We start from the raw sequence: 21,219 nt of genomic DNA, 5'->3' as shown, positions 1-21,219 counted from the left end.
CATAAGGTTTTCTTGAAAGGTATTGAAAACTACTGGGGTGCCTTGTTCACGGGGGGGGGCTGGTGATTTCCCTATCCTTGTCTTGACTGAGATTGGGGTCTCCACGGCCATCCCTACCTCTTTTCTCTAAATTCAACCACCTAGACATGTTCGTGGGAGAGATGGGAGGAGGAGGAAGAGTCCGGGGGTAGAAGCTGGGTGATCCGGTTGAGACTGACTGACTTTCAAAACATTTCACAATCTCCCAGTGCTCAGGTGTCTGCCTTTGTCTACCGGTGAGACTAAAAGCTGACCTGCCCATGTCAGGCATTATTGTAAAGATCAAATAAAATAACATCTATTGTGTCTGTGAAATCTTTCTGAAAGGTTAACACAAGTGATGTTCATATTTACGTTTTTGATTAACTGTTAGCCTTCTGGAATCATGCTGGGGGTTATCTGCTACATGAGTACCTGCTTCAGCATGGATTGACTTAGAGGTCAGGATCACAATGTGGAATTCTGTCAGCATCTCTGCCACGCTGACGATGATGGGGAGTCTGTACAGGGTCCTGTGTTACTTTTCCAGTCAAAGCGGTCTATGTAATGGCTCTAAAACATACCTTTCCCTTTGCCATCACTACATTATTTGCCTGTGCTATGTTCCCTGTGCGTGGAGGGCCCTTTCTTTCTCCTAGTTTCCCAATCCTGCTCATTTTTCAAGACACAGTGCAAGTCTAGCCTCAATAATACAATCCACAAGCTGACTCAAAGACTTGCAAATACCTCGATGGAGGTCTTTCCTTGTCAATTAAATCAAACAAATCCATCATTCTTTTCTGATGGTAGAAATCTTCTGAGCCTAGTAGAAGACATGTGTGTTTACCAATCCTAGTGGTAGGAATGAGGATCACAACAGGGATAGTGTTAGGTTGCAAATCTAAAGTCTGGCCCGTAACTAAGAGCACAAGGTGTTTTGACTGGACTCAAGAACACACTTGAGATACGAGTTCGGGCCATTTTAACAAATCCATTTCAGGACCATCCTCATCTTCATAGGAAGAGCTGAGTTATTCATTTCCCATTTAGCATTGGCTTTTTGCTCTCCACTGCCCTACTTTCTCTTCTTTGCCTTGTTCTTTGATCTTATTCTGTTTTGAGTTCACTTAACCTAACCTATCAGGAGTAGAGGTTAGAATCTAGTTTCCAGTTCTCTTTCCCCACATGTCCAGCTCTTTTTTAGATTCCTTTCTTTTCTTCCACATCTTCCCCCTTCTCATTTTTCTCTCCCTTTTCCTCCAAATGCCAATCAGCTCTCCATGGGCAGGGACCATGTTTTTTTTAGTCCACTCATAATTTCCAAAATTTCCCAGGAAGACCAGATTATTTGCTGCTTGAAAAGCTTAACAAAATGGTGGAGCTCAGTGAACATGGTTCTTTTTCTAACAAGATCTACTGGGAGCATGATGTGGGTCTGACCGAGTAGCTAAATCCAGTGGGAGTCTTCTAAGTAGTATAGTGGGTCGCTGACACTGGTGTCTTATTGATACCAGTTAAATATGCTGAAAGTATTAATTAAGATGATGGCATTTCTGGATACCTGTTTGATAACCAGGAGGTCTTTGTTGTCACAAGAGATCACTGTAGTGTTTGGTGACAGCATTTAGCTGCGTGCTCCTGCCACACAGGAGTGCTTTCTAGGTTTATGGAATAAATGACTAAGATCTATGATAGAAAGGGAACAATTTGAGCAACTAGGAAAAAAAAATTAATAATAGCCAGTCTGAATTAATAACAGTGAGTCTAAGAAAGGAGCTAAAACACAAGGAAATGGAGGCATTTAAAAATACAGGCAGATACCATTTTTTCATTTTCCCTGATTCAAAAATCTCTAGCATTTCCAGGAACTAGGAAGGTATCAATTTAGGGCCAATTCAGAAGGCAGTTGTTTTGGTTTTCTGTTAATGGACAATTTTTTTTTAACATTCAAGTGGATAATTTGAATAAAGTCATGCTGTTAAAACTAGACCAGATATACTTGGAAAAGAAAATACCAGCATCAGTAACAAAACAAAACAAAAAAAACCACAACAGAGGTCTTGAAGTTGCTGTGTTGATCTGCGGTTTTTCATAAAATTTCAAGCCTAACAGGCTAAAATCAGGAGATTTAAAAGTAGTCCCTCTTCAGACCACTCTCCCCAGAAATGCCCTCAGTTTTACCACTGGAGAAAGGTGGGAAGGTGCCCTTGAGAGACAGTTCTGATTTTACTTTAAGAGAACACAGGGAAAAGATTATAGAAACCCAAGCAGGTAACCTTGGCAGAAGCCATTCTGATGGGTTTTGGGCTTGGGGAGGGGCAAAGCAGACCTATCAATCTATTACTATGGCTTCAATTTCCTTGGGTTAGAGATGCCTTCCAAAATGAGGAATGATTCCTGAGCTCTAAGAGTAACTACCGCTGTAATCAGCTTTCTTTCCTGAGTAAATACTGGTAAAATCAGGCACCTACCCACCTTCCTTTCCCTAAAAACCTATTACACAGTCTAACAAGCTTTTTGAAAAACCAAATGGAATTGCTAGTAAATGAAACTGGAAGAAAAATAGAGCAAATAACACTGGGGCTTCCTGGCCAGGCTTTGATATTTGGGGCTTGAAGATAACCTTACATTTGAGTTATTAAGCCTTTGATTCCTCAGGGAGAAACTTTAAATGGGCCAGGACTCACTCCCAAGGAAATAGTGACTTTCTTTGGGCAACGATAAAGCGGACTCATTCTATGGAGACTCTTTAATATTGAGGAAGTTCACGGTCAGCTATTCAGGGAACCCCACATATGGACACACACTAGAGGTGTTGCCTCAAATCCAATCAGTACGGAAAAGAACGGATGTATGCTGGCCACTGTAGGAGGCCTTAGTGACTCTACCCCAGGGCCAAAGTGGGACTTGGGCCTGACAGCTTGTTAAATATTTTGAATATCATCTCTGTATGCGTGAAAGCCTTATTTCAAACAAACAAACAAACAAACAAACAAACGAACAAATCACTTTTAAAAATGGAATTGTCAGGTATAAATTTGCAAGTTGCTTTCTAATCCTTGCTTTTGACTTAAATTTTTTTTAAATTATGAAATATTTCAAATGGTAGACAACTCAGAAAATAGCATTACACGTTGCCTTGCATCTACCACCCAAATTTAACAGATGTTAACATTCGCTTCACATGGCTCAGAATAAAATCAAAAGAAAATGTTATGAATACAGCCAAAGCCCCATGTCCTTATCCCTACTACCTTTTCCCTTCTCTCCCCAGAGGTAACCATACCCTGCAGGTAGTGTGCATCACTCCCATGCATGTTTTCACACATTTTCTACATCTGTATGTGTCTACAAACATCTAGTATTGTTTATGTGCTTCCATGTGAATATACTTAATGCTTCAGAATTGTTCACTTAGAGGCACCCGGGTGGCTCAGTCAGTTGAGCAACAAGCTTCAGCTCAGGTCATGATCTCAGGGTCCTGGGATGGAGCCCCGCATCGGGCTCCCTGCTCAGAGGGGTGTCTGCTTTTCCCTCTGCCTCTGCCCTCCCCCCCCCCGCTCATGCTCTCTCTCTCTCTCTGTCTCTCCAAAAAATAAATAAAATCTTTAAGAAAAAAAGAATTGTTCACTTGAAATGGCTAAAATGGTAAATTTTGTTTTATATATATTTTACCATTATCATATGCTAATGGCATTATACCATGTATTTCTTTTGCAATTTTCTTTTATTTGTGCAACCTTATGTTTTGTGACCATTAATGTTTTTTATATATAGATGTAGTTAATTTATTTTTACTGTTATACAATATCCCATCATGTGACTAAGCCTCCACTGATGGATTGTTAGGCTCTTTCCATTTTTTTACTGTAGTGACATCCTAGCACGTCTCCATATGCACATATGCACTTGTGACTTTCCACAGCGTTTCCTTCAGTGGAGCTTTTCCCAGTACCTCTCTCCAAGTATTTTAAATACATGGTTGCAATTTTCCCCCTTCAGTTGGACAATATATTTTCCAAGCGAACAGAATTAAGTTAGGGCTGTGACTATACCATCAATGAAGTTTGACAGAAAAGAATTTGAATATAGTCAAACAATTTTGAAACCAAAATGATTATTGGTTGCAGTCTTGAAAACAATCCAGTTAATAACAGCTATTAGTTTTAAAACTTATCTACTTATCCTCGTTCTCCTCTTCCTACTTTAGTCAGTACTTAATCTGTGCCAGGAACTGGCAGAGCCCATAGCGTGTCATTTCATCCTCTAGAACTCTGTAAGGAAGGTAGGCGCACCATTCCATTTTACAGATGAGAAAACAGTGCCTTGAAGATGTTAGTAATACATTTGAACTCCATTTTAGCTCCCTGAGACTACGAAGTCTCTCGTTTTAAGCTGAATGCTTGCTGAGTTTTCCAAATTTCACGGGGCCCAAAGGAGAAAGACACAGTATGATTCGGGGGTTACTGAAAGGACTGTCCATCTGCCTTAAAAATACCTTTACTACAGGAAGGCTTTTCTGGGAAGCCACAAACCTTAGACACCTGAAGGAAATATATTGCTAAATATGACCACATAGAGTTAGAAAATGGTTAAAAAAAGGAGAAATTGCAAACTTGGAAAATATCTGCAACACATATGAGGGACAAAGGGATGCCTTTCTAACTGACAAAACACAAAGATCAACAGCTCGGTAGCAAAACTGGCAGAGTAAGTTTACTGAAAAAGAAATACAAATGGTCACAATAGACAGGAGATGACACTCAGCTTCATTCACAATTAAAGAAATTCAAATTAAAGCTACAGGGTACAAGACCCCATTTCCCACTGATCAGATGGGCCTACAGGAAAAGGTTTAAAGATACTCAGAGCAGCTAAGGGTACGGCAAAATGGGCATGTTCACACACTGTTGGTGTAAATGTGCTCAATCTTTTGGGAGGACAATTTGGTAATATCTACTACTGCTAAAAATTAACTCTATGTATGTATTTACAAAAGTGCTCCAGTATCTATGAACTAGGTTGTTCAGCACAGCACTTTAGCAGTAAAAAATAATAATAAAAAAAGCAACAACATATCCATCAAGAAGCAAATGGCTCAATCAATTATGGTATAACCATATGTTGTCATGTTATACAGCTCTTAAAAACAAAGAGGTAGGTATGTACATGCTTTTATGGAAAGGTCTTCAAGATATTTTATTAAACGAAAGAAGCAGGGTGAAGTGTAATCCATATGGTATGATTCCTTTCACGTAAGGGGAAAAATATATAGAAGTCTCAGAGGAATCACAAGAAACTGTTAACACTGGTTACTTTTAAAATGAGGGACTGGGTTGTGTGTGTTTGTGGTGAAGAATTCTGGAATCTGCTTTTTGTACTTTTTAGAGAGTTCAAACTTTCAAACCATATTTACATATTACTTTTCTATATTTATGTTTCAGTATCAACAGGACTTAGCTAGGTGGTGAGACCATTTTAATTTGTATTTTTATACCTCTTTTTCTTAAAAAATAATAAATGTAACTAAAATATCTTTTACTACTGACCTGCCAGGATGCCTTCAAAGACTTCCATTTAGGTTTCTTCCTTGACTTACGGTATTACCCCTTTCAGCAGGTCTCCAGTAAGCTGCTCAGATCAGAGTAACCCACTGTCAGCCATCAATACTAGGACACCCCTGCTGGACAGCGGTCATCTATAGAAGCAAAGAAACCTGAGTCCTCAGAGGCTGGCCATAGGACAAGACAGTGTATATGTGTGTGTATTTTAAAATACCATGTTTTGTCTTTTGTTGAATTATAAAAATAGTAAATGCTCAGAAAACTGAGAAAATAAAATCACTCCATATTCCTTAGGCAGCAATTATCACTGCTAATGTTTTGATAAACTTCCTTTTTAAAATATTTACTTATTTATTTATTTGAGAGAGAGAGAGAGAGAGCTCAAGCAGGGAGAAGCGGAGGGAAAGGGAGAAAGAATCTGAAGCAGACGCCCCGCTGAGTGTGGATCCCATGTGGGTCTCGACCCGACGACCGTGAGATCATGACCTGAGCCGAAACCAAGAGCCGAACGCTTACTGACTGAGCCACCCAGGCGCCCTGGATAAGTTTCCATTTGCACTTTTTCTCTGGACGTACACAGTACCCCTGCACCCTTACAGGAGTAGCAGCCCACACTTTCTACAGTTTGTATTCTGAGCTCTCCACTGAATACCATTTTGCAGGTATTTTCCTTATACCCGCAAGGTCATGCCAAGTTTTGGGGACGGTGGGAGTGGTCTGTCCCGGGTGCTGACAGTAAGGGCAGTGAATTTTCAGTACAAGTAGTAAAAACAATAATAAAATGGATGAACAGCAGGTCTCTGTTTACTATCACCATTCCTGGAAAATTCTAAACAATGTCACTGATGCAATAGTCCTTCCACTGTCCCATCCCCTTTCAGTATACCACTGTGGCTGCCCAGTTCTGATGAGGGGGTGGGAAGAGAATAGGGTGCATTTCTACATAGGGGTGATGGGGTGAGGGCCGGGACAAGGGCTCAGTTAGCCAGGGGAAATCACTGAACGAGGGAATGAAGAGGAGACATGTCAAACCTGTCCTACTTTATTGGGTTTGCTGCGTAGATCCATCCAGCTTAGACAACTTTAGAGAATCTGCTTGACTTAAAAAAACTAACCGTAGCAGCTGTCTTTCTTATGTGCATATAACTTAAGTCATTAGTGCCTTCAAAACTCTGGTCTAAATGCTCTGTGTGGTGCCATCTATAATATTTGGGCTGAAGTGGCCAAAAAATGCAATCAACCGATCAATTATAAAATAAAAATGGGCTTCCTGGCTCCATTTCCAGCTGTGTTTTAGCGTATGATGATGTTAAAATCATGGATTTCCAAAGACATCTGGGTTTGCTGCGTGTTGTTTGAGTTTTACACTGGACACCTGCTAATTCACCCAATATTGCTGGAGGGTCAATGAAGCTAAAAACATCTTCTGATGACTTCTCTGTTGTGGAGTGAATGTTCTGGATTCCCTGGGAAGTCAATGCACTGTAGGTTTCAGATTCCTTTAAGAATCAGCAAAGCATGCAGGACTCGCCAGGAAATGACCTCCTCTTTTCTTTGATTTGATAGCTCCATGCATTTGGATGGGAGCTCCATGCATTTGGTAAACTTGAAATTATTGGGCCATCTTGTATGGATGGTAGAGCATTATGGGGCCCTGATCAAAGGGTTAGCTCTAATACAGTTTCATGTTTTAGAACCTTAAAAACAAACATTTTGCATTGAAAGAAATTTCCTAATTAACTTCTGCAGAATTTGTACATTAAAACATCTTACCCTGCTGGAGAAGACTGATAAAGCAAACATACTACCTTCTGCTGAAGAGAAACTGTATTTAGAAGGAACTTGCTATTCTCATAAAACTTTTAATAGGAAGAAGTGAATCAAATTCCTTAATTACCATTTTATGGTTGGTAAAAGGGCAAATTACATGCCATCCATTTCTAAACTTCTAAATGTCTCTGGTGCTTTTAATTAAAGCTGCCATCTAGAAACTACTAAAGCAATTTTATGCAATTAGTTATTTATAGGTTACCATAATACACCACTCAAAATATGATTTCAGTGATTTGCAGTCCGTTTGTGTGTGATCTCTGTCATTTTTGTTTGGTGGGGAGGGGGTTCTTCTTTTTATCGGCTGAGGTGATTCTTCAGTGGAAAGATAAGAAGGATGTGACACTGAGGAGCTGTGATGAGGAAGCAGAGTTGTCTTGGCTAGTGATCTAAATAAAAAGAGGAAGAATCATAATTCCATACTCTTTGTCTTGATATGTAGGGGTCTATGCTTCATTTTAGACAATGCTACAGAGGAGAAGTATATTACTCTTACTCCCTCGTCTCTCCCCACTTTGCCTCCATTCCACTAGGTACCTAGCATCACATTTCCCCATGCTACCTAGAGTAGCTCCCACCTTGGCTTGGCCCCCTTGGGTGATCTCATCTATCCAAACACATCCATCCTGTGCTCCATGTCCTCAAGGCCCCCATAAAGTGTTTTAATGAGGAATTCAGGTTTTGCTCTCCCAGGCAATACCCCACGGAAGTTCATATCTGAAGAAAACACTTATGGAGTGAATTTAATGGTGAAACGGTGGACTGCTAAGGGAATGACTTTTGTAACTTATTCCATGGTTGGGTTACTATTATAAGTAGTATTGTTATTAGCAACAAAACAGCAAGCCTGATCATAATGGCAGGTGACATTTAACATGTCCATACTACATGCTGGGCAGTGCGCTTTACAAGGCACTTTACGTCTATTACAGAACACTGCTGTGTAGACACTATTAGCTAGTATTCTAACTTCACAGATGAGGAAGCCGCAGCTCAGGGAATTTAGGTGACTTATTCAAGGTCACACATTTAATGAATGGTGAATCTGGGATATGCATCCAGTTCTGTTTGACTCCAGAACCTGGGAACTTCTTTCTCATGGTATTTGGCCTCTAAAATATGATCTCTGTGTTTGCTAGAATATTATGCATGCATGAAAATTAAAATAAATGCAGAAGAAAAAGTCATTTAATAATGCACTTGTAGCTTTATAAAACTTAAATGAACTTAATACAGGTTTCTCTGTATTAACTATTGATGTTTCCTGGACCAATTAGCCAAGGCTAAATGTATGTGCCTTTCTTTTGTCTGACTTCTCCACACCAACGGTTTGATGGCTTTAGGATTCTGACAGAATAGATAGAAAGTTCTCAAGTTCCAGCTACTGACATAATATAAGGTCAAAATCTTTTGACCATCATAGGCAGATGCATTGGAACAACTGTGGGGAACACATTAAGCTCTCATTCTGGTTGCATCAGAGGCACTAAGTCCTCCGGTATAGCTGCCATAAACTGAGAAATCAAAAACATAGTTTAGGTAAGAAATCTCCAGAAGTGGACAGAGCACGGGATCACTGAGCAATAAAAGACAATTATTTTGCCTGAATTTTAAGGCTTGGTCAAAACACATTTTTCTCAAGGCACCTCTGATTCTAGGACAAGGTTGTGGGAGGAAAGTTCTCACGGAAGATGCCTTGAAGCTGAGCTGGGAATTTGGCCCTGGGTGGTAGAATGTTGAGCCTACCCAGAAATCCTTCTTCACTAATCGGCTCTCCCAAATCTTTCCTAACCTTACTTCCTCATTTTTAGCAGAATAGATCAATTCTTGGAGAACACCGAAGCTATCAGAATGGAATACCATCAACCTTCTAGTTCCTTCTACCTACAAACTTACCTTCATCACTACACCTACCATTATCTTAGGATGGTTTCTCCAATCTCCCCTCCCTTTCAAGGCCTACTCCCTCCCAGTTTCCTCCAGACCTGGTTTCATCATTTATTTTCTGTCTTCTGTATCTTTTCATTTACCTATAACTAATACCATATCTCCTATAGATGAAGTCTCCCCTGAGCGCCCTGTCCTCTCACTACTTATTATGGTATCTCTCACATCTAAACTTCTCAGAAGAGCGATCTTCTTTAGAAGTATTTATTTTCTGTCCTCTTATTGGCTCATTAAATTACTAAAATTTGGCTTCCATCCCTACTGCTATTCAAACCACCAATATCAGGGTCAGCAATGAACTCCTCATTGCCTAATCCAATGGCTACAAATGTGTAACATTTCATACTGTTTTCCACACCTTCTTGAAACAAATGATTCCTTCGCCTTCCTGGATACCAAGCTCTCTTTGTTCACTTTCTTTTCTTATGAAGGTTTCTTCTCTGTCTCCTTCATTAGATTCCCTTCCATTGCCTGTCCTATAAATATCAGTACTCCCTATGATTTCTTTACCCCAGCCTCACTCCTGCGTGTGCACTACCCTGTCTCCAAAACAGTTTATCAAACATGCATGCATTGGAGGATTATGTCACTCTCTCACTTCAACTCCTTTGCCTATAGGATAAAATCCGAACTTCCTGTTCCTGCCCCTGCTCTTCCTATTACCCTTGGATATTTTTACTTCAACAATACTGATTTATTTGCAGTTTCCTGAATGTACCACTCATTTTACTCAGGTTGTGGCTTGCCTGTAATTTTGGTGAGCCCTGGCCCTAGTGTCAGTCCAAATGGTTATGCCACTGTGATGGATCATGTACTAAAGGAATTGAGGAAAAACCTTACTGCTCTCCATTGCACAGGAGAACCAAAGGAACATTCTCGTACCTGTTAGTGCACTATACTCTCTCCCTTAGACACTGATGACATCAGCAAGATGTCACCGCTCATCTTTCCATGAGCCCCAAATTTAGCCTTTCAGAATAGCATGTAGATGCCAGGGAAGTCAGTAAAGCTTTAGGATCTAACTCGGATATATCTGGGTAGGGACAAAAACCAGATTATTTTATCTAGACTTTATCTTACCCAGATTTCTTAATTGTTAATAAAGTTAAAGTGACTCCTGTATGATTAGTGTTATGAATACCTTAAAAACACTTCTGGTAGCTGTCAAGATTTAAGGATCATTTCCCTGCTAGGGAATGGCTCAGGAGCTGTTTGCACTCATCTGGATATTGCCCAAGTCCTGCTGAGTTCTGAGGTCAGTTTGTTTAAAGAGGCACATCGAAATAGAGATATAATCCTTGGTGAGGTCCAAGAGAACCAAATTAAGTCATTGATTAATTTCATCTTGTCCAGTCACTCCTTCACCCTCTGTATCTACTTAAAAAAAAATAAATGTATTCAGCTTGTCACAAATTTTATTTTATATTCCCACCTAGTACCATTTCACATTCTGCTTAAGTACTTGGTCATCTATTACATGACTCATTAGTTTGAGTTCTCTGTAGAATTAAGGAAAGTTGCAGTAAAAATAATAAATGGAACCTAAGTTTCAACTACATCATCCATGCATGTTTTAAAAGCATCTTTCAAAGTCAATTCAAACTCATATACAATGCCAGGGATTAGCACACCATCAGCCTTTTTGCTAAACTTTTTTCCTTGCCCCATTACATTGAAGTATTGATGAGTAAAATGGCAAATGTTTCTCTTTATTGGGATTCAACTCAAAGTGCATAAAACTGGATCAGATAAAGACTTATTCCCAGGAGATGCATCCAGGGGCTATCTTATATGAAATTCTACTCAGGGAGACTTCCATTTCCCCTTTAAACAAAATGTGTAGTTACCAGTTGTAATAAAAAAATTTAATAAAGTTAAGGTTTTCTGCCTGCATCCCTTAAGAAAAAGTTGGTGAAGTTCTTAACTGCAGAATCTTCCAAAGAGATGTGACAAGGTTTCCTGAAGATTTATTTGAATAATTACATTTAGAGACTATGTAAATGCTGTGCCGTCTACTATGAGTACACTGCTGGGTCAGAAACCTCAGAAAAATAGTTTTAATGGGAAAAAGAAACTCAACTAAAATCCTATATCTTGCAAATAAAAATAAAGAGCACTTTCCAATATTTCCTACCCTCCCAGAGAAACCAACAGAGATCATGGATTTTAGCTGAAAGACAGGCCATGAGGTATAGTGAAAGCATCACAGGCCTTTTTTTTTTTTTTTTTCCATCACAGTTTTGAATTCCAGTGTTATCTGGAACCTGTGCGAACTTGGGTACATTTCTTAACCTGTCTGAGTCTCTGTTTCCTCATCTACAGAACTGGGGGAAATGCAATTGACCGTGTGCATCCTTGTGAAGATTAGATGTACTGTATTGGAAAGCATGGAGCGCAGACTAAGTTATAGCTATGGTTGTTGTAATACACTAGAGCTGGGAGGGAGATCATCCCACACCTTCATGTTGACAACTGATACATCTCAGGATCCCATGTTTAAATGACTAGTCCAGTGTAACAAAACTAGTCAATGGCACCATGAAGTCTATTTTAGTGTTCTGGGAAATGAAACCACAGCGAGGTCCAGTGACTTACACAGGGTCATCCAGAAAAACACTAACTACATGGACTGAACAAGAAAGTCTAGGTTCCCTAACCTGACATTCATCACAATTTGCTGCCATTTCTCAAAAAAAAAAAAAAAGAAAGAAAAAGAAAAAATCCCATGGCTTCTGACCTTTTACCTTCTGCTGACTGGTTTTTAATCCCATTTGATAATTTATTCCGACTTTAGGACGAATGATCTCAAAAGCAAATTTCATTTCATCCTATTTTTAGAATAGATTCAGAAAATAAATGAGCTGTCTTGCAGATTAACATTTATTTGACTTACCTTGCATAATTAAGGACATGTTGGAGAGCCTGCCTATAATTGCAATATGTTGCTTGTTAAAGTCTTAGAGCAAGCTCTTTTTCCTAACCTAGAAATTGTACTCCCTAGATGTACATTTCCATTTTCTACTGATCTACAGCTTTTCTTTATTAGATTCTAGGTGAAGAGAAAAATCAAACCTCTCCTTAAAGAAATCCGTTAAACATTTGTTGTCCTTCTAGGGGGGAAGGAAGAAGGAGCTGATGTGCGTGGTGGTTGTAACACAAACAAACAAACAAAAAAAGCCAAAACACAAACCAATTGGTCTTTCTTGAGAGATAAAGAACCTGCAGGAGAACCTCAAAGACATCATTAGCAATTAGCAATACTCTCCCCTCAATTTGCACACTGTGTTTTAAATGACTTCTTGCATGATTTTCCCTTCTTCTACAGAAGTCTATGAAATTGCCCTGCAGCATCCCATATAATGAGAATCTCACTTCTGATTCACTGCCAAGGGTGAGTGCTTTCTATATTCAGCATGGAGATAGGTGCCCTAGCGAGGCATCTAAGTGTTCTGACCAGCAATCTCAAGAGCAATGGATGTCTGGACACAGGTTCTGCCATCTGAGTGATTTTGAAGATCTCTAACAGGGTCTTCAAATACTGTTAACATGGTTGAAGAAGACGTGGTGGATACTGAGTGTGAGTCACATGTTCCCCTCCTTTAAACATCCTCGTTCACTCACTGGATCAGAGCAGATGTTGTTAACATCAGCTTCAGTATGCTATGTGAAAGCTGTCTTGGCTGGATTAGACATTCAGCTCTCCGAAGCCTCGGCCAGATGTTCTTAGGGCCCCTGCCCGCTTTGGGATGAATAAAGTGTACTGGATTATTATAAAGGCCACTCTTGGATAGAAAGATGAGTAAATCAAGCCAAAGGAAAATGTACTACTAGCCATGACAAGAAGAAAAACTTAGTTTAATATTAACTTTAATAGATATATAAATTTTGGCACTCTCATTACTGATGCTTTAAGAGTTCATGTAAATCCTGTTCATCAGGACTCTATTATTGCTGCTTTCCAAGCAAAAGAAAAAAGAAAAAAAAGCTGCAGAGAACCAATTATCTGCTCTATTTGGAAAAGCTGAGATATTCATCCTTTACGTGGCAGGTTGAATGTGGTAGGTGAGATGAGTGGTTTTCATTTGAGTAGCAACTCAGGAGGATGTCAATTTCAGGCACAATACAAGCTTGATTCCTCCCTATTTCTTATGCAGAAATCCTTTTATAATACCTGCAAGAGTTTTAAACCTGTGTTAAAGGTGGGACCTAGCCCGATACATTTCCTTGAAAGATGAGTTGATTATATGTTGCACTTGAGTTATGCATTCACTCATCAAATATTTATTGTGAACCTACTATGTGTAAGGAATAAGAGCTGGCATAAGAGAAGAAACATCTTAAAACACTTTACCATGATACTTGGGGGGCTTATATTCCTTTAGGGAAAAAAGGCCATATTTTTTAAGCACGATTGAAATTCCTTTTAAGAATACTTGATACAGATAAGAGTTACCTAACCAATCAATTACACGACAAGTATGTATAGTGGATCCCACACTGTACAAGATATTGCTGGGGAGGTGGGGAAGATTTGAACGAAATATTAGATATAGTTTCTCAGCTCAAGTAGCTTGCCTCAGTGATAAAAAACCTCCTATTCATGAAAGAATTGGAAAGTAAAAGAAGGCAAAATATAATCTAGTAGTAATTGGGTGGTGTAGACCCTGTTAGAGAAATTCAGATTTAATGGACTGGGGTTAGCCAGAGGGGCTTTACGAAAGACATAGGACTTGAATATGGCCTTGAAGAAAGGGAAGGCTTTAAACTCTGATTATAGTTGGAATTTAATCCCCATATGGCAAATGTCAAATAGCTAAAGAGTAACCTCTTAATATTTGAAATAATAAATGACCATCTAACAAATGAAACACATTGACCTCACTATATTTTTTGGCATGGAAAAATGTTCATAATATATTAAGTGTGAAAAGCAGATTATAGAACAGCATTCTATACTATGATTCCATTATTAGAAAATAAAATATATGATATGCATAGAAAAAAGTCTAGAAGGATATATGCCAAAATATTAATAGCTGTTTTCCATATGTGGTAGGATTATGGGTGACTTGAATTAAAAATATTTTTTTCACTCTCTTTTTTCTAATTTTTCTGTAACCAATGTGTTTTATCTGTGTAATAGTTTAAAAAGACCACATTGGCTTCTTAAAACCCACCAAATGAATACTTCATAAAACCTACTAAAGTAGAAGTGTTTCACACACACACACACACACATGCCCACCCCATCATGGAGAAGGAACAGAGAGTAATGATTAAATAATTAAGGAGATAGGGTGGACAATAAATATATGATAACAGATTTAAAGTTGACTGTCCTGCTTAGTGGCCTAAGATGGGAATATGATCCCAAGTGTACAAAATCATGAAGCTGATTGAGAGAACACAGATTTATTCACAAATCCCAAGCAACAGAATTGAGGATTGGCTCTTGAAGACTGAGGAGTAAATTTAGGACAGACGAAGTAAGGCCACGTTCCCACAGAAGGCAAAAACAAAACAAAACAAAACAAAACAAAAACCCCCCAAAACACAAAAAACCCCAAAAACCTAAAACTGGAATTTGTCATCCTAGGCGGAAAGGAAAAGAAGCATTTCGAATTTTAATAACACTTTTGACTATACGAAGGCATATTACCTAGAAATTAGCCCTTACCATGCCTATCTCTTCCGGGATGGACTTCAGAGACAATGTGTGTCAGAGGCAATATTGAGATAGATGGACTACATTATGGCAACAGTCTTAGGATTTTGTGAAGTCAAATGAAATCTTTAGATGACCAAAGGATGTTTTTTTTACCTCGAGGGCTGTTCAGTGAAGCTTCTGATGCTCTCCCGCCATCTCCACAGTGACTCTGGTCAAAGGGAAGGCACTGATCACCTGTTCCTGCCACCACTTCAAAATTCTTGGACAGATCTTTTGTTTCCACAAGAGATTTCAACCTGTACACTTTTCGAGTGTTGGTGTCTGATAGATAAAGTGATTCAGACACAGGGTCCATAGCCAGATAGTATTTGTGAGCAGGACTTGTGCTAAGGAAGAGAAAAGTAAAGTTATTCAAAGAAGTTTGTTCAATATGCATCCCCTGGGGTCTGCCTTTTGTCACAAATGGAAAGTTCTCTTAAGAGATGAAACAAAATAAATGTATCTTCTTTCTCATGTACTGAGGAGATGGTACTAGTTCGGTTTTCTAGTAAGGGGTCTGGGTATAAAAAAAACTCAGTGTGTACTGCTAACCTGAAATGAAGCTGACATTTCAATACCATCTGGGGGGCAGAGAAAGAAGCAGAAGAGAGAAAATCCTGGGAAATAATTTTTTTCATCAATACCTTTCATACCTGGTTCTCCAATTACCTACTAGATGCCTGCCTGGATGGCTCACAGTCACCTCAAACTCAAAAAATCCCCAACAGGAGCTCTTCTCTTCCTGACTTCCCATCCTTCAGAACCCTATTTCTTCTCTTCCAGACTTCCTACCACACTGGGGGCCCTACCAGCCTCCAGGCTCCTGTTGTGAATTGAAGGACGTGTTGCGTACGGAGGGCTGTGCCGGAGATGCATTGTCAAACTTTTCCTCTCCAAGCTTCCTTTTTTTAGCTGACCACCACACTTTTCTAATCCATTTTGTCTTCTTTCGGGATATAATAGAACTGATTATATATGACCTTTCTGGGGGGTTATAATCACAATCAACTGTACCTTTTAAAGGTGATGTTAAAGTTACCTTGATTGGATTTTGGTATTCCTGAAACTCTTCAATTACATATTCGCACGGGATCTCTTGTGATATTTTTATCTGTGTACATGGCTGAGCTCATTCATTCATTTTGATTCTTCTTAATTCCATTTTTACAATTGCTGGAGTAATATTGGTTTGGGGGATATTTTGCTTGATCCTAAGGTTGGATTCCCATCTTTAAAAACCCTAAAAACTCTTTAACATTCCTTGGTATGGTAGACAAGCCTCTTCACTTAGTAAATTCTCACATGCCTTTTAAGGCTTTACTCAGGCATCATCTCCTGAAGAAAGCCTTCCCTACATCTCCAGTCTGGGTTATCTGCACTGCATTTACCTCTGTTTTGGGGATTACATATCGTATTGATTTTTTTTTTTTAAATTTGTATCCCCCAATAGACCATGCGACCTTGGAGGAAAGCAACCTTGCTTATCTCTGGCTATGACTGTCAAGTGTGACAACAGAAGTAGAGGAGGAAAGATATGAGCAGAGAGGAGGTACATGTGACCTACCAGTAGCTGTCATATCGTATTAGCATTTTTTTTAAAGATAAACTGAAGTCCATACTTTATTCAGATTTCCTTAGTTTTTTGCCTAAAGTCCTTTTCCTATTCCAGGAGTCCTTCTAGGATACCAAATTATATTTAGTCATCATGTCTCCTTAGGCTCCTCTGGGCTATGACAGTTTCTTAGACTTTCCTTGTTTCTGATGACCTTAACAGTTTTAAGGAGTATTGGTCAGGTATTTTGTAGGATGCCGTCTACTAGAATGTGTCTAATTTTTTTTTTCTCCCGGTTAGACAGGGGTTATAGGTTTTGGAAGGGAAGACCACAGGGGTAAAGTGCCATTATCATCAAATCAAATCAAGGGTACATAATAATCAACATGACTTATCACTTTTGATGTTGACCTTGATCACCTGGCTGAGGTAGAGTTTGTCACGTTTCTCCAGTGTAAAGTTACTCTGTGAAGGCAACACTTGAGGAGTAGGGAGTTATAATCCACCTCCTTGAGGGTAGAGTGTCTACATAGACAATTTGGAAATCTTCTATATAAGAGCATTATCTCATCTCCTCCATTTATTTATGAATTCAGCCATTCATTTATAGCAGTAGGGACTCATGGATATTTGTTCTATTTTTTGTATTAAAACCCAATGCTACTTTATTTTGTTGCTCAAACCCTTTTGGCATTAGCCACCGGGAACTCTTCCGTTGGCTTGTGAGAACTTTTGACGTCCATCCACCAGTGTGGAGTTCTGTTTTTTGTTTTGTTTTAGCCCTTCTCTACTTTTTGGCACTACAAGATGCTCCAGGCTCATCTTTTATAGTCCCTGCCCCAGTACTGGAATGAATCGTTTTGCTAAAGACCCCTGGTTCCTTATGTTGGAGAATGGTATTGGAAACCAAGATGTGAGTGCTGGGTGTAAGTACTATTTTTTTTTACATCTCTCCAAGTACACTCTAAGCTCTTTGCAGGCAGGAACCATACTCATCTCTCTATCTTCAGTGCCAACAGAGTGTCTGACAGGGTCAATGTTCAGTTACTGCTGAACTAAACTATAGGACATGAAACTAACAAATACACAGAAGTGTTCAGGTCTTGGCTACCTAGCCCAGCAAAATGGCAGGGAGAGGGTCATCAGAATAATTAAGTTGCCCCTAAAGACTGATTTATGTTTCTGATTGTATTTGTAATTATATTTGCCCTCTAAGTATATCTGTGTATGTTAATGATAGTAAAGGTTAGCAGATACTGATTTGAGACCCAGTTTATAGTTTTAATTGGAAAAAAATCAGATCCATTTGGAATACTTGATTTTTTTCTACTTACCTTCACTTCATCAAATAAGAGAATTCAGTAGATTCCAGGGACATCTTCAACCCTGGAACCACCATGACAGCTGCTGTAAATAAACTGTAAAGGGCCCCAACAGACTCCAGAATTGATTTGGCAGTCATATCAGACAAGGCATCTCTGTAGCAAAGACTGCTTAAATAGGGGTTTGAGTAAAAGTTTTTACATATTTAGCTGAATTTTTGCCTTCAGAATAAAATTTCTCCAGTACCCTTAGATCTTTCTAGAATAAAAGGGGGTCACAACCCTTCCCTGAAACAACATTCAGTATTTTGGTGCCAGTTGGTGGAAGCTTCAACTGAGCCAGATTAATCATGTGTTGTTTAGGAAAAGTCCATAGGCTATTTTTCCAAGAGAAATGTTATTCGCAGAAAAGCACTTTGGAATGCATTACATTCATTTATTATTGAATATCCCCAATGTGCCTGTGAGGGAAGTTAAAATTATCATTCTCCTCAAATCTCAGCTGGGGAAACCCAGACACATAGAGGGCTTGCCCAGGGTCACTAACAAGCCTATGCCCTAACCGAGACTAGATTAGATCATATGACTGTGTGTACAAAGTACCTTCCGAATACTTTAGCTCTGAAGGTGGCAAAAAAAAAAAAAAAAAGAAAAAAAAGAATTGGTGTTCCTGCCTTCTTCTAACTGAGCAACATATCCTATTTTGCTTAGCTAGGCTGTTCTAAAATTTTGTGCGCTGGCCTTTAGAAAATGGAATAGTCCAACACACAAAATTCAAATCTGATTAATGTTATTTTCTTGACAGCTAGCAGTCAGGAAGGTCTCCTATATTGATATGTAATTTCTTGCCATTTCATGCCATTTCCCAAGTGCACTTCAGCTCTTTGGAGATTGGTTTCTTTCTACTTTTTAAAAACATGCCATATCCGAGAAAGGAAACCGCTGGACTACATTTCAATTTGTTCTAATCCCTTGTGTCCACATGCATATTGCAATTTGAAATATGAGAAGATTTCTTTTATAACTTCAGTGTTAGACTTATTGTCACCTTCTGGTTAGCTTTACATTCGAGCAATGCCCTTCAACTTAGCAAAGATCACTTCATTCATGCTAGTTAAAATCACATAGATTGTTAAATGGGCAATTAATGCTTATCATTAATACTGTGCAACACTTAACCAGTAAGCAATTTGACAACCAACTTAATTTGCTTAAGGAATCAGTTATGCCAAAGTAGCGAGGCTGATTTTGTGCACTGGCATTTAGGAAGTGGCATCTCCCAAACGAAATCCAAATTAAAAACCCTATCAGTGCCATTTTGATGACAATTGGCACTCGGAAGTGAACAAATTCAATTTTCTCCTTTGCAATTTCAGGTAATTTAGAACAGTTTTGACAAGTGTAATGCATAAACAAATTGAATAGAAATGCTCATTATGATTAATTTCAGAGCTCTGTGCCATTGTCGGTAAATGGTTGGTTTAAAGTTTTTCTATTATTTCTTTTTGGTGGGAAGAAATAGAAACCATGAGGTCACACAAAGGGAAAGAGGAAAAATCTTATTCAAGAAGGTCATCGTGGTCACTGTCTCTTAATACACTCATCAACTCTATTTCTGGATCTGGGAAGATTGTCGTATCACCTCTCTTTCTACTGCAGCTTGAAAACATTGAATCTATTTGAACTTACAGACTCATTTGTGATATCACCTAAGGAAAACATAATGAGACTTAAGGCTTTGCTTTCCCAGGAAGTACTGAACTGCCAGGTCTCACTTATTTTGTTTTCTTTTCAATATAGTCTGATCCTCCAGCAAATTCCCACTTAGTGGAGCTCTCTTCTTTTGTCAGACACTTACCTGAATCCTAACTTCTAAATGTGCTTTCACATCATTCCTTTCACCTTATTTAAAAAGTACAATCTCCCTGTTAGCCCATTATTAGGAGGTTGCCTGTTAGGCAAGAAGGGGCATTAGGTAGCTGCCCGTGTGGTTTGCTTACCTATGTCTGGTATCTCTGTTTCTAGGGTGCACAAGGTTATCCACGAGTGGCAAGTAAAAACAAATAGAGAGTCATCAGTATAATTCAACAAGCCAAATCCAACCAGACCCACCTAGTTCTAACTCTGTCTGTGGCTATTAGAGACTCCATAGGGAACATTTCGTCAGACGTACAAGCCAAAGTGGACCAGATCCCTCCTGGCTTCTTCTCCTAAGATGGCGTCAGGGTGATTGAATATCCTGCCTGGTGGGTGGGCAGAGCTTGAAGGCAGTTTTTTCTCTCTGGACCATCTTCATCAGAACCACCTGGGTTCCTGCCCCATGTGCAGTTTCCTGGGGTTCTCCCCACTCATACTGAATCAGAAGCTCGAGGTGGAAGAGGGGCCCGGGAATTTGATTTTTAACAAACTCAGCTGGTGATTCTGATACAGAATAAGGTTTAAGAACCACTGGGCGAGGCTTTGAAGAAGTAGCCACTGTAGAGGTTCTGACTATTCCAGACTCTGTTTTGAAAGCCACTTTACCAAAATGTAAAATCAAGCCTTGTGTGCAATGGACACCCCAAATCTAGCCCCAAGCCACTTATATGATCTCAGAGATAAGATAGAGACATCTTTTGTGTACAGTAGCACATTACTTAGCAATATTAAAAAACTTAATGAAAAGTATAAAGGTTTTCTCTTAGGCCAGGGCAGAATGTCCCTGGTATCAAAATTGCTGCATCAAAATAGCCTCAGTAAAACATCATGTACATCAACTACTAGGGCCTTGTGTCTTCTGATGATCTGTGCTCTAAAGGGGCAACTGGGATTGGCAAAACAGATCCGTCAGGTCAGAAGCAGCAGAACACTTTGGGGGCCCTTCTTTGGTAAGCCTCTTGGCACAGGGTACTCTGGGACCTGGGATGAGGCTTCTCACATTGGGGACGCAGTCTGTGTACAGGCCTGACTTTGGGTCAAATCTGCCCAGAATTAAAAGGCTATAATCATCTGTGAAATACAGGCATTTTAATTTGAAAATCTTTTTAAACCTGGCCCTTTATGTCATTTAAAAAAAACATGAAGGTAACACATCTTTTTATCTAAACTAGAAAATGTTCTTATTCTTCAGAATGTCAGGGAAAAAGAGACGATACAAAATGATTTCATCTGAAGCTATCTGCTCCTACTGATTCAACTCGTTTTAAAGAAAATTCTTTCTGGGATTTTAGTAGTTGGGTCACAGGTCAGGATCCACTGACTTTTCTCTTTCCCTGGCCCTCCTCAAAAGGGTAGGCATCC

General features: G+C 39.2%; 1 protein-coding gene across 5 annotated transcripts in view; it reads right to left on the bottom strand.

Moving 5' to 3' along the window:
- TENM1 (teneurin transmembrane protein 1) overlaps positions 1-21,219 on the bottom strand; it is a 775,694-nt gene that overhangs the window by 83,795 nt on the left and 670,680 nt on the right. For all 5 annotated transcript variants that reach the window (XM_032391374.1, XM_032391377.1, XM_032391378.1 and 2 more), the window contains 2 exons: positions 19,941-19,961; positions 15,181-15,413 (listed from right to left, as the gene is read on the bottom strand). In XM_032391374.1, coding sequence (XP_032247265.1) covers positions 15,181-15,413; positions 19,941-19,961 — 254 coding nt within the window. The remainder of the gene's footprint in view (positions 1-15,180; positions 15,414-19,940; positions 19,962-21,219) is intronic.

The sequence above is a fragment of the Phoca vitulina genome, unplaced genomic scaffold, assembly GCF_004348235.1.
Source record: "Phoca vitulina isolate PV1807 unplaced genomic scaffold, GSC_HSeal_1.0 scaffold62, whole genome shotgun sequence".
Classification (NCBI taxonomy): domain Eukaryota; kingdom Metazoa; phylum Chordata; class Mammalia; order Carnivora; family Phocidae; genus Phoca; species Phoca vitulina.
Note: the sequence above shows the minus strand (reverse complement) of the source record. Positions and strands in the feature narration are given on the sequence as shown.